Source organism: Pollicipes pollicipes, unplaced genomic scaffold, assembly GCF_011947565.3.
Source record: "Pollicipes pollicipes isolate AB1234 unplaced genomic scaffold, Ppol_2.1 Scaffold_1924;HRSCAF=2254_pilon_pilon_pilon, whole genome shotgun sequence".
Classification (NCBI taxonomy): domain Eukaryota; kingdom Metazoa; phylum Arthropoda; class Thecostraca; order Pollicipedomorpha; family Pollicipedidae; genus Pollicipes; species Pollicipes pollicipes.
Window position 1 is genome coordinate 25,360 of NW_023596019.1, and position 14,045 is coordinate 39,404.

Consider the following 14,045-nt stretch of genomic DNA (forward strand, 5'->3'; position numbering starts at 1 on the left):
GGCCGACGTCGTTCCGTTTCTCGGAAACTGCAACCCCAGGCATTGCTGTACATGCTCCTGAGATTGCGTACGCGCAGGTTCGAAACCCTTTTATATGATTTGTTTCACAAGCTGATGCTGCAAAAGGTTGGTCACTCTCAGGAAAACAATGTGTTGCGTTGTGGTCGCACTCCGCCGCTAGGTGAGCCGGCTCGCCCTGCACCAGCGTTGTGCATCACAACATGGTTTGGTCTTCTTCAGTTTTGATCTTATCTCGATCCACTCTACAGAGCACTGATGAGACGTCTTACTTTTACCGGGCAAGGGGCCTCATGGATAAAACACTTGGGTGGCATATTATCGTTCCCGGCCACGAACTTAAAGGCTATTCCGTACCAGCGCGGAAACCCACAGGCTGTCATACTGGCAACATGGTGATGGGGTTCTCTAGGTGATCCGAAGATCCCTAGAGGGATACGTGATATATTGATCCTCCACTCACGCGGCAGCCCTTCAAACGTGCTCAAATGACCCCCGATCAAGGTAAAAAACCCTCATGGACAGAAAATATCCCTTACCGCCGCAGGCGGTCGGCCCAATAATAGGGACGTGCATTCTAGTTCAGCTTAACAAGCCCTTAGCTGGAATGGAGGGGAGAGTCCCCGTTCAGCACTGGGGGCTCTGAATGACACAGGACCCTTCCAAGGTCCTAACGTGTACTCTCATGAAAAGTCGTCGTGTCTCCTTTCATTAGACCCCCCCCCCCCCCGCCCCAACGCTAGAGGTTCTCTGACATACATCTCGTTCCTGTCCCTGTTTAGCAAATGTTCCTTTGGACGCTTCGGAGCCCCTTGTCGCCACGGAGCCCCTTGTCGCCACAGCTCCTGTTATGAACTGTGGGCCCTTGACGGACACAAGAGCCCCTCACTGTTTCGGGGACCTCGACCAACGCAAATCGTGGGCCCGGCCTTGTCCCTTCTTGGGAAATGGGCCCCAAGGGCTAAGACCGATACGGGGTCGACTGTTCGATGTTGGTGGACTCTGGCCGTTATGCAGGCCCGCATTGTTCCAGGGGGTTCTCAAACGGTACAAGAGGCCACTGACCGACATTTCAGGTCACGGCCCTGTGGGACGGGATCCTTTATGTGACCTACAGCCAGCCATTCGGGCGATTCTACCTTCCCATCGGGCCTTTGATCGTCGGTCCTTAGGGTCCCTGGAGCCCCTCTTCGGAGCCCCTTTAACACTGTTCTGGCTAACTCGACCCCTTGCCAAAGCAGGAAGCCCTGTTAGGCACTGTTGGCCCATGTCCGACACAGATGGCTCTTACTTGACCCAGGGACTCGAATAAATGTAAATTGCGGACCCGGATTTTCTCCCACCTCGGAAGCAAGCCCTCAGGCCCATATCGACACTGAGCTGACTGTTCAGTATTGGTGGTGCCTGACCGACATAGACGCCATCATCGACTGATGGGTCCCCTTTCGGCTCAAATAGCAGTCGACCGGCATTTAAAAGCCCAGCCCTGCGGGGCGGAGCCTTTTCATACGACCTTCGGTCAGCCCTCCAAGTCCTTCAGGCTCTCAAATTAGGCCTTTCCTTGTCGGTCCCAAAGAGCCCTTCGGACCCGTCGGGACCTGAAGAAAGGGGGGGGGGGGAGAACAATGCTCCCTGTGTTCCTCTGCTCGCCCTACTGGTCGGTGGTGCAGGGAAGATAATAACATCTTTGCCAGGATGTGTGAGTCAGAAGCTAACACACCAAGCAATAAACCGGCCCAACACGATCAAGCCAGCTAGAATTGCCGACCGCCAGGATCTAGAGGCTCCACAGCTAAAACCGTCACAAAATCGTCACAAAAACGTCACAAAACCGTCACAAAACCGTCACAAAATCGCCACAAAATCGTCCTCAGACCAGGACACAGGTCCAATGACTCAGGGAAGTCAGGCACGTGATCGCAGCAGCGTTGGTATGTAATATGGGGGCGGGCAAGGGAGTCAGGGAAAGAGTGAACCCTCCGGCAGCGTGGGGCACGTACTGCGGATTTTAGTCCCAGCACCCCGGCCCAAGACGGTAACGATTTTAGTCCCGGCACCCCGGCCCAAGACGGTAACGATTTTGGTCCCGGCGCCCCGGCCCAAGACGGTAACGATTTTAGTCCCGGCACCCCGGCCCAAGACGGTAACGATTTAGGCATTGGCATTTTTGCAAGCCTGCATGCCGATATCCAGGAAAAAGAGGATTTGCATTCAAAGATCACTTCATTTTATCATGCTTTCAAGGATTATATGAGTGTAACAAAACCATCACCGGAAGTCGCAAACTATGATATATAGCATATGGTGGTGCGTATTTGAAAGAAAGTTCGAAAACCCCTTCGCCCTTTGCAGCTCCTGCTCCAGCGCCCACTAGAGCTGGGAGCTATTCTAAACTAAGTCGATCAACGTAGAAGACAAATGGTACTTGGCAAGGGACCGATACCATTCAGCCTTGCACGCCAATCGTAGTGATGAACACATGACAGTTCATATGGGCATTGGACCGACCGCGAGAGTTCCGACCGTTTCGGAGCCAGTACTATCTGCTTTTGTTTTTCTGAGCTGTGCTTTTAAAAGCCACGTTGCCCGAAACAATGCGGAAATCGTGCTTGAACATAGTGATTTTTGAACTTCCGGCCCATATCAAAAATTCATGATTTGCGATGTTCATATCTACTGTAAAGGTTATAGAAGCAAAAGAAATCGAGCATATTTCGCAGAACTTCTTAAATCAATATTTCTGATAACCTATGTTAGATATTGCTACAATGTCCAAAACCTGGACATCAAATGAGGGTGCCTGGCAACCCATAAAACCATGGGTACCACGGATCTTTGATAAGAAGTGTCAGGATCTAAGCTTTGCTTATGTGGGCATGTAAACGTTTGCGGTTTGAGTGCGTTGCGAGCTAATCGGTGTACAAGTAGTACCACACGCGAACAACTCTCATTTCATGTATGGTCTTTAGGACCACTGGAATTGTTAAGTGTTTTTGGTCACATGAAGTCACGTGTAGTTGCAAGACTTCAGCAGCCGATATATTTACCTTCACTTTACTTGCTATAAATACAGCTACCTCTGATACAAGCATCGGCTCATTTCATCACATGGTATACCTACCATCATCCTAATCCAGCGATTTCGCTGGATCCCAGGTTTGTAAATTCGGCAATACCAGGATCCTAGGATTACCAAAAATACCGCGACTTTCGCGCCTAGCCGGTATGGAGGGGCGGTCAGCCGGACTCTCGGCTGGCACCTGTCGACAGTATGGAGGGTCGGTCAGCCGGACTCTCGGCTGGCACCTGTGGACCGTATGGAGGGGCGGTCAGCCGGACTCTCGGCTGGCACCTGTATATAGATAGATAGTGGGACGCAACTCCAGGACGCGGGACCCCGGGACGCGGACTCAGGCGTCAGGCGAGTGGACGAGGCTGCACGGTTCAGTTCGCCACCCTTTCGTCATAGCCGGACGTCCCCGATTCGGGCATGCCGCCATGCGCACGCCATTGCGCTCCATGGGGTGCGAGCATCGATATAAGAAATAAAGCTCTCCAGCTCCCCCTTTTTCGACATGATGAGTTCAAAGTTCTCGTATTGAGTAAACGACCTTCAAGATACCAGGGATACTAGTTTAACGACGCTGTAATGCTGAATGACGATTCTATTGACTTTGATTTATAATATCGTATTGATTACATTAATCGTATTGGAAACAGACGGGTGTCAATGCACTCGATACTTAGCACTACGACGTCTTTCAACCAGCGCCTCCTGGTATACTGAAGGCCATAGACTTAAGGTAAGAACTTTGAACTCATCGTGCGAGTATCGGCTTGAGAACAGATTGCTTTTGAAACACCATGCATGCGCTTCACAACATTCGTTTAAATGGCATGGAAATCTTAAATATGGACGTCACCTAAGCCCCACCGGCACCGGACTCTCTCCCTAATTTCTAGCTTTCTCGTGGTGTCTGGCATGGAAGAAAACCGCAGGCATTGTTATGGGCGGAATGTCACAAGCAAACACACCGCTGCTTGAAACAATTGAACGACACGCAACCTGACGCAGAATGTGTCGGCAGCACATTCACGTGTGCTCGTGAGAAGGCGCGACAGTCTGGGCAACCAGCCGTTGCCAAACAGCTAGAAGCACTGCTCTTTATTCCGAAAACCTCACCAGAGCCAATTCCAACCGAACCCAGCTCCGAACAACATAAACTGGCTTCTGGGCAGTCAAACTCGGAAACATCGATAAAACAGTCGAGTGACCTCTTTTCCGACTGACATTAGCTAACTGTTAACAGACAGGTGGAAAAGCCCCAGTGTTCAGTTAAATCGGCAGCCCAGCCAAAGGTGAGGCACCTCTCGGTGAGGGGAGTTGCAATGTCATGCAACTGAAAATGTTTCCATTTCCATGCTCTGACCAAACTTTATGGTCTCCATTTCCTACATTACACTTTACTCCGTCGGGCAGACCGAATGTTACCTAATACATATGCTGACTAAAAATAGTTAATGACTTACTAAACAAGTTTTAAGGTGCTCTGTTAGACCCCGCATATAATTAATGCATACCTATCCCAGTTCTTCCCAGCCTTCCGGCTTCCGCCCTCCGCCATGTCGGTCGGATTTTCATATTTAATGAATACCGCTTCCGCCATTGCGAAATCTCTACCCTAATGTAAGCTTCAGCTGAATTCTTGCGCACGGCTCAGGCTCCAGCAGCCATGACGCGCCCTTTCCAGCCAGTAATATTATCAGAGCCATCAGCGCGCGTCAGCGCGGCGTGAGAGTTCGGGCTCTGCTGACGGCGGCGCTGCGTCCCGGCTCCGCTCCGTTCCACCGACAGGAAAGCTGAACAGTGCCTGCCCGGCCGCTCGCTGGGCCGGGCTGAACAGGAGGCCCGGACTCCGTGGGCAGAGCTGAACAGGCGACCCGGGCTCCGTGGACAGGGCGGAACAGGCGGCCCGGACTCCGCGGACAGGGCTGAACAGGCGGCCCGGGCTAGGTGGACAGGGCTGAACAGGCAACTCGGACTCCGTGGAGAGGGCTGGACAGGAGGCCTGGACTCCGTGGACAGTGCTGAACAGGAGGCCCGGACTCCGTGGACAGGGTTGAACAGGAGGCCCGGACTCAGCGTCGGCAACGGTTGCGGGGACCGACAGGCCTTGATTCAGGAAACGCGCCGCGCTAAAAACGATCATCGGCCACGGTCAAGCCCGCGACAATGGTGACAAATGATGCGCCGACGCGGAGTCTTTCGCGGGTGATTACGCGTCCGTTCCGAGACAAAATGGGGCCACTGAAGCCCGTCAAGCATAAAGCCAAGCAACGGTGCGTTGAGGTCGGCTGTATTCTCCCCATACATATATGGGATAAGGTGAGACGGCGATGCAAAAACACGTTATCACACGAGTTCCTCTCTGGGAGGCCGCCCCCCTAGCACCAAACAAACTGGACTCGTTCCATTTCCCGTTGCTCACAACTCATCTCAAATATTGCGTCTCCAACGACGCCGTCGCGCCGGAGCGCCACGATGGCGTGCCTGATGCGGAGAGTCTGCCGCCCTCCGGGACGGACTGGGCCATCGTTCCATCTGCCGGCGCCATTGGAGCGCACAGCGAGCCGCCTGCGGAACTCCGCAGCGGAGAGGCTATCATCGCCGCAGGCTCCGACATCCGCCCAGCAATGACCTGCGGCCAGCCGCGGCGCAGCGGCGACGGAAGCGCCACGCTGCGGCCACAGAGCGAACTCAGGGCAGACCGTCCGGCACGAACAGCCACCACGGGACAGGCCTCAAGCCAGCGAATTGGCCACTCTGTAACGGTGTTAGCTCTAACCAAAGGTCGAGACAATAAGGTTGCCGACGTGGATCACGCCCTCCTCAGCGGCCAAGAAAAAGAGATGCTTCCGCCCACGCACACACAGAGGAGCGGCGTTGCCTGGAAGGAAAATGGAATGGATGACCTTGCCGTGAAGATGCGCGTCTTTTACTGTAATCCACTGCGTATTAAGCCGCCAGCAACAATTTCGCTGATTAATGGTTCCGGGATGTGAGAGAACGCATTTAATGGAAACGAAGCACATTATACTAGGCACGAAATACTCATATTTCGTACCTACGACATACGAAATGTCCATATTTCGCACATGACGAGCGGAGCTGTCAATGCATTTGAAAGCCAAACGTCAGGGGCGAAAAACATCCCTTACAGAAGGAGAGCGACCTCTCCACACGGGAAATAAGGAGGAGATACTTTCGAGATGCTCTTCTTAAATGTTGTGCAACCACGGCCGATAGCGTCTTGCCTTGGAAACCACGGATAAAACTATTCCTTCCAAAGCCCCACACTTGTTTTCGTAGTGCAGGACCATAAAGAGCCATACACAGCGCAGGCCCGATGTTGACGGCATCCTCATCCTCTACACGAGATATATGTCAAACCGATACTCCGCACGAGACACATCTTACCCCATTCTAGTTGTGCGCAAACTGCGGCTCCTTATTGAGCGCAAATTACACCCGTTCAGATAGACCTCCAATTAAATCAGTACAGTGTACCCGGAGCGCAAAGGCATTAGCCAACTCATTTCAAACGGAATCTATTAGATGGTATTCATCTTCTGGACCAAATAGCAGTCATTCAGAAACGGGCACTCTTTTCCGCACCTTGCTTTCATAACCACCACGGAGCTTTCACCCGACCCCCGAGGCAAACTTGAGCCAACACTTCGCGACGAAATTCTAAGTGTCCCAAGACTTAAACGGCGACGCAATTCAGACTTTCCCGCGGGATGTTTTTTACCGCCAGCAAACTGCCGAAATAACCCGGCAGCGTGCGCGGCTCGGTCCGAATAACGTCAGGTGCGGTGGGGCGTGGCGTACACAGCTGCTTGATTTCCCCGGAGCTCACTCTGTTTATAATCTATTTAGACTTGACACGGCATAGGCCGACGAGAGCTAACGGGACTGAGAACCTGAGATCATACTCCCACTCATGTATGAGGTCTCATACATGAGTGGGAGTCTTGTCCACGTCCTCTGTACCATAAACACTCAGCAGGCGCGGCTAAGAAACGTCTGGGAAGCCAGAGGTGCGGGCTCGATCCCCGCAGTGTCCGCCTTTCCTGCCAGGGTGAGAGGCAGGCAACGTCATATAGTCACAGCAGCTGAGTGAGTCACAGAGCCCCTATACCCCCTTTCCGGCTAAGAATGTGTTTGTGAGTTGTCGCATTAACTTCCGATGGCCTGATGGTTCATGCTCATCTCCAGTACTGCTGGTGGGCGCGGCCAGGTGGGCATGTATCGATGGCAGTGTGACGTCTCCAGCATTTCGCCGGGAATGTTCCAAAGAAAGCGCTGCCAGCCGTGACTGTACACTGAACTCAACCGTTGCGACTCGTTTCCAGCAGGCCAGTCTCAGACCGTGAGTGGCCTACAGAGCGTGACGGTGGGCACGCCGTTACCGAGCGTCGCGGGTCTTCCGAGGATAACACAGCGGCTGTAGATCAAACTATTTTAGACATGTTGGCAGATGGCGACGGGGTAGGAATATACCAGGGAACCAAAACCCCTGCCGATCTTGCCTTATCACGCAACAAAAGCCCACTTAGAACCCCGCAATGCACTCGCGTACGTCGGGGAAGCGCTGACATCGACGCACCTTGTTGGAGACGTTGGGGTCGATCTTGGCCATGGAAAAGAGTTCCTTGATGCCGGCGATGTTGCCCTCCTCGGCGGCGCAGAAGAGCGCTGACACCACGAAGTTCTCGTCCTGCGGGCGGGGCGACAGCGGCCGGTAAGTGGTGCGGAACGAGCGCTGACGGGCGGCCGGTGGGTCGGCGCCACGCCGAGCGACAGGCGCCGGCACCAGACCTGGACCCTGGCTAACGGCCCGGCCAACACGACACCTTAGTCGCGCCGGTCGACAGCGCACGCCGCCGGACCACCGACGACGGTCGTCACACACTGGCGCGAGACGGATGTGGCATGGCATGTGGCGCAGCTGTGTAGCCTAAAGAAGACTTCAGGAAGAATACATTAAAGACTAACGCAGTTAGCGTTCATTATCTTTTTGTAAATGACGCGGTTTGATGTCCATTTACGCAGAAGACCATGTGCTTCATTAAAAATGAAAAATGCAGTGAATGCGAAATACCTTAACGTCTGTCATTTCACCGAGTAAAAGGCCAAGCTTTATGCGCACTTATTCGGGACTGGCGGCCCTGTGGAACGGAGACCAATTCATTTAACGGATAAATCACATTCAGGATTACCAACAATTCGAACTTAGACTCTGAACTAAGTGCGGATAAAATGTGATTTCTGGGTAGGTTTCAGTAACCTGTGAATTGTGACCTGACTTAAACGTAGCAATAAACGCAAACGACTCATGGCTTAGTTTCTTGAAAACAGCTAAGATATAACAACTTTAGCCCCTTTCTAACATCGTGGTTGTTTCTAAACCACTAATGTAAACTTGTGGTACGATGCACACATAATTATGCCGGGATAGCTTTAATCATCTAACCGCCGCTAGTTACAACCCAATAATATATATATATACATATATATATATATACATATATATATACATATATATATATATATACATATATATATATATATATATACATGTATTCGTTTGCATTATGTATGCATGTATGCTCACGAATACCCGTGCTGCATGACCTACAGCAGTCGATGCGCCTTAAACCCCCCACGACTACCCGTCAACTTTAGAAGCTGGTGGCTTTAGCTGAAGCGCTCAGGGTTTTCCCTAGCACTATCATTTTGACTAGGACTTGTAGCTGTGAAACTCAATGAACTCGGAATCGGACCCAGGGTCCTACGACTCGGAACCATGACCCCGACTCATTCAGAATGTAAAGAATGAGCTCGAGCTCGGAAACAGAGACTTAAGAAACAATGGATGAAGCTCGCAATGGGACTCACCGTCTAGACCCGAATCCATGATAATATTGAAAATAAGGCTGGATTGGGTGGTTCTGAGCTCGATTTCTGAGCTCGAGCCAAAACAGGATAACGTTTTTTGAATGTCTTAAGCTTGGATCAAGCCACCTGGCGCTGGTCAATTCAAACCATGATCCCCGCTTAAGCTTTATTAAAACTGCATCCGCCCAAAAAGTGCTCAAATATGTTGTGTCACGCGCAAATCCGAACTGGCAGTGTCATATCCAAAGCACCACCTTCCTCCCATGCGGCCCTGTATGGCCAAATGCCAATACGGCCACCAATTCATAGAATTACTTCAGTGTGAAGAACAAAAACCGTGAAAAGATGTCATCTGAATAAGAAGGAGATGAAGCCGTTCTCACCCCATCCAAAGGGGGTGCTTTAATTTTTCACATAAAAACTGTTTCTTAACGCTTTAGATGTGTATAAAAAAGTGGTGGAAGTACAACAGCACCAACAATTTCCATAGATATGGCTCGATGTGTTTACTATTATGCCTAGAAGAGCGCATCATAAGCATACTATCAGCTAAGTCGACTACCCCACATATTTCCCGTGCTCTTTAAACATGACCGCACATTTTGATCGCGTGATACGGAAATAAAGGCCGATGGCCAACATCATTGATCAAGTTATCGTTTTCCTTCAGACGTTCCAAATGTTCTTCTCTGTTCGAAGGAACGAATTTCTTGAACACATTTGGGAGCTCAGGCACCTGCGCTTAAGTATTCGACGTACATTAAAATACGAAACAAACGAGCCAGGGTTCACATCCTTTGCCGCTTTTTATGCCAATCTCTATTTTTCTGGTGTCGAAAAAGTTTAAATGGTTGTAAACGGTTCATCACCTCTCTTGAAATCGCCTTCCTGGCGTGTCCGAGTATTCTCCGTCGTCCATCACCGGGCTAAAAAACAAAGCACCGCACACTTGTCTCGACTCAGCGCTCGGAGCGAGCACCTGCGAGCGTCGCTGTCGGCGCCCGACAGCTCTCAGGTACACTTGAGCGCCGCCAAAGTCAGCCGGGGCTGTTGGAGGCAGACTGAGGCCGGTCGGGGCCGCTCGCCCGCTCGGCTTCAGCCGGGGCTGTTGCAGGCAGACTGAGGCTGGTCGGGGCCGCTTGCTCGCTCGGCTTCAGCCGGCTGCCGTTGAATGAGTGGCTCATGGGCGCCGTTTGCCGCAGCGCAGCGTAGCCAGGGCGTCATTTCAGGGAGACCGGCCGTGCTGTCAGCGGCATCGGCAATGTAGTGAGGACCACCCGAGAACGTCATCAGGGGAGACCGGTGGCGTTATCGAGGGGGCTGTCAGAACTGTCGGTTTGAACGCCACTGGTGGTCCTGGGAGAGTCGCCTCGGGAGCGCTGGCAGCGTCCGTCTTGTCGCCGTACCGTTGTCGACAGCGCCGTAACTGCCACCGACGGCACAGTATGGAAGCAGCCGCTGTTGGCAGGTGGTGGCTGCGTTGTCTGCATTGTGTCGTCGGCAGGTGTTACCTGGGTCTGTGGGAGCCTGGCTCTGGCGCTTGTCACCGTATGCGTGGCAAGGACAACACAAGGCGCGCGATACAGGTAAGCATGGTCGCGGCTATTGACCGATCCGGCCAACCTGGCCCGAGTTCCCAACTGAGGAGGAACGAAACCAGGCCGCGGCGGGTCAGACCAGGCTGTGGGTGGACCCAAGCTGAGGCCGGGTTAGGTGGCCCGCCGCTGGGCACTAGAGTGTCGCCGGCATGTAGCGGTCGGCCCACCAGAGTGTCGCCGGTACGCCAACGGTAGCCCGCCAGAGTGTCGCTGGCACGCGGCGGTAGCCCACCGGAGTGTTGCCGACACGCGGCGGTCGGCCCGCCAGATCTCACACCTGTCCAGCCACGCCGCACCACAGGACAGCTCGCCGATGTCTGACGAAAGCGACGCGGCTGGTCACCCAACGCTGTTGCCAGCGATCGGTGGACACTCGCGACTTTCGCCGGCCCGGCGCGGAGCGCGGGCCGCTCCGCCGGCCCGGTGCCGTCCCTGACAGCGTCAGCGCTACGGCGCCGTCCCTGTCAGCGTCAGCGCTCCGGTGCCGTCCCTGTCAGCGTCAGCGCTTCGGCGCCGTCCCTGTCAGCGTCAGCGCTCCGGCGCCGTCCCTGTCAGCGTCAGCGCTCCGGCGCCGTCCCTGTCAGCGTCAGCGCTCCGGCGCCGTCCCTGTCAGCGTCAGCGCTTCGGCGCCGTCCCTGTCAGCGTCAGCGCTCCGGCGCCGTCCCTGTCAGCGTCGCCGCGGCGGGAGAACAGCTGGTGGCCGCCAGGTGTTGCGGACGGGTATTGACCCTTCGAGAGGCGACCGAGAGCCTCGAGTCAGATCGGCTCGGCTCCGTGTGACGACGCGGCGACATTCTGACGAACTTGACGCTTGTTGCTGTCACTTGGTGTGGTGACTGCACTCGAAACTACACTTCCTCATCGGTAACATTTACCGCGCTGCTGTTCGCAGCGTTTGCGTTTGCTGCCCATTTCTTTCGGGTGTTATCTGTCGGAGCTCCACAACGCGGGAACGTCCGGATGCGCGCCACATGGTGTCTTTGGTGTAGTCATCGCGAGGCTGATGGTTTGCTCTATCTTTCGAGCGTTATTTCACACAGCTCCGCTCAGGTGGCAGCGTTTACAGCCAGAGCCGCTGCGCTGGACAACTGAGCCGAGCTCGAAACCTTTGTTTGCGCATAACGCTTGGCACTCCAGTTTCCAGTATACCACTCTACCGACTGTGATACCAAGTTGTTATATTGGTGTTTTAAAGGGAAATGCGTTTTGCTTGAATGGAATGGTTTGCCGCACTTGGTGAATACGAGCACAATATTTGATCAACGACATTAGTGTAAGACCTTGAGAAACATGCATTTTTTTGTGCCAGTGTGTAAATAAATCGGGCACAAGCGGTTCTAGAGATGGGGTGCTACTCCAGTGATGACGTTACATTCAAGTCGAGCCAAAGAACATCCCAAGATTTCAATAGCTTCCTTAGCATTCGGTAGATTGTGGAAAAGTTTGCAGACTAAATCCAAGTATGAAATTTAAGGAATAAATTTTGCCTTGATCAGCTGGCAACTGGGTGGAGTTTTATGATGATGATTATTATTTTTATTATCACTATTATTTGACCTCAGCTGACGCTTCACATACATTCGTTGCTATGATGTGTTATTAGTCTGGGAAATATAACGGTATGCCAAAAAATAACGGAAAGTGATAAGGTGTAAAAAACACAAACGCATGCACGAACAAACAGAATAAGACTGCCCTACCGTACACAAAAGGACCTGGCAGTGCGGGTAAGACTTGTTGAATTCAGTCTTCGAACATCCCCAAGCAGCTCATTAATGAGAGACGCCGCCCGGTATGTAAAGAACCGCTGTCCTGCCGCCAAGGCATGCTCAGCTGGTTGAGTCTTGAGATGAAATTATGCTGGACATCATTCGCGGTGACATAAGCCGACGATAACACCTAATCAAACGAATTATCACAGTTGTCTTTCCTTTGCCGCTGCACGGGAAGAGCCATGTCGGAATTGCCTTATTTCCAGGCAACCGTCGGGCCAAACGACGAGCGTTTGTTTCTACTCGAGAACAAAATGATCTTATCAAATCACGCAAAAAGTCGTACAGCTGCACTGATCCAGAGACCTGATGACAGCCGCCGACGTGGAACCAGGCGTGTCATAATGAGTCGTTGCTGCCCGTCAGAGTGCATGCCAACGGTTTTAGGATCGGTGGCGGGTGCGACCGGCCACTCGCGAGGGAGCCACCAATGACCACGTCTGCTTCCAGACAGCCGACACTTCCCTGCTAAACATAATGTGAGGGACCTAGCAGCCTGCCGCGAGGGAGCCACCAATGACCACGTCTGCTGCCAGACAGCCGACACGTCCCTGTTAAACATACTCCGAGGGACCTAGCAGCCCGCTTTTCTGGGACAAACCCATCGATGATTGAACCAACCGTTTGTTTTATCATCGCAATATTAACTAAAATGATCATTTCTACGATACGCTTTATAAATGTGGAACCATGACTAAATCTGCGCTCTTTCGGGGTTATATACAGCATATGCAAACTGCGACTGTGATACCAAAACCGTCCGAAATGGATATATTATGTCGGGGCACAGCGGCAGAAACCAAATGCCCACATCACGCCAGTGAAGGTCGGGCGATTAACAGAGGTGTTCCAGGGTAAAGGCAAACTACTGCTTACTGTATATAGTCTTATATTCACTGACGTGAAATCGGGTCCTCCGGTCCATTGGGCGAACAGGTCTTGGGCGGGGGGGGGGGGGGGGGGGGCGACTACAAAGGAAGAGGGAAGCCCATCAGCCGACAACAAGCAGCGTAGGACGTCTGGCCCTGCCAGATAACTGCCTGAGCTCTCCTGAAGCTCAAGCACGCTGGCAGCATCCTCGCTGTCAGCCAAGCCAGAGGACGGCGGGGGGAAACGGTACAGCGGCCAGACCGGCTGCTCTCGGCACGTCCAGGAGGTAAAGGGCCCGCACGACGGCCATGCCGTGACCGTCGGCCTCCAGGTCTCACCCGGTGCACGGCCCTGCCGTGGGCCATGGCTCCGATTCCGGCTCCGGCTCAAGCTCCGGCTCCGGCTGCCGCCACCTCCACCGTTGCTGCGCCTCACCACGCATATGCGGCGCGAAGTCGGCCGGTTCCGCTGAACTGCCGACCCCAGCGCCTCCAGCGGCCGTTCGGCGCACTACGGCATCGGCCACCGCCGCCGCGGGCCTGCTGCCGACTCCGCCGTCGACTCGGTCGTCGCCCGGCGCGCGCTCCGCGCGGCCCGGCACGCTCCTCACCCGTCCCGTGCCGGCACGGCTTCGGCTGGGGAGCCGTCGTGCAGACGTCACGGATGGGCACCGCACGCGCGCCGACAGTGGAGAAACCGCCGTCACCGTGCGCTCGTGAACCGGTCGGGTCCCACGGCGGCCGGGCCCGGCCCCGATCCGTCAGCAGAGACTGGGTCAGCGCTCATCAGCGGGGCGGCAGCCAGCGCGTCCTGCCGCCGCGCCAC

General features: G+C 53.7%; 1 protein-coding gene across 1 annotated transcript in view; it reads right to left on the bottom strand.

Moving 5' to 3' along the window:
* Positions 1-14,045, bottom strand: part of LOC119096242 (death-associated protein kinase 1) — a gene marked incomplete at both ends in the record, with an annotated part of 62,900 nt that overhangs the window by 25,099 nt on the left and 23,756 nt on the right. The window contains 1 exon segment of the mRNA XM_037219060.1: positions 7,689-7,799. Coding sequence (XP_037074955.1) covers positions 7,689-7,799 — 111 coding nt within the window.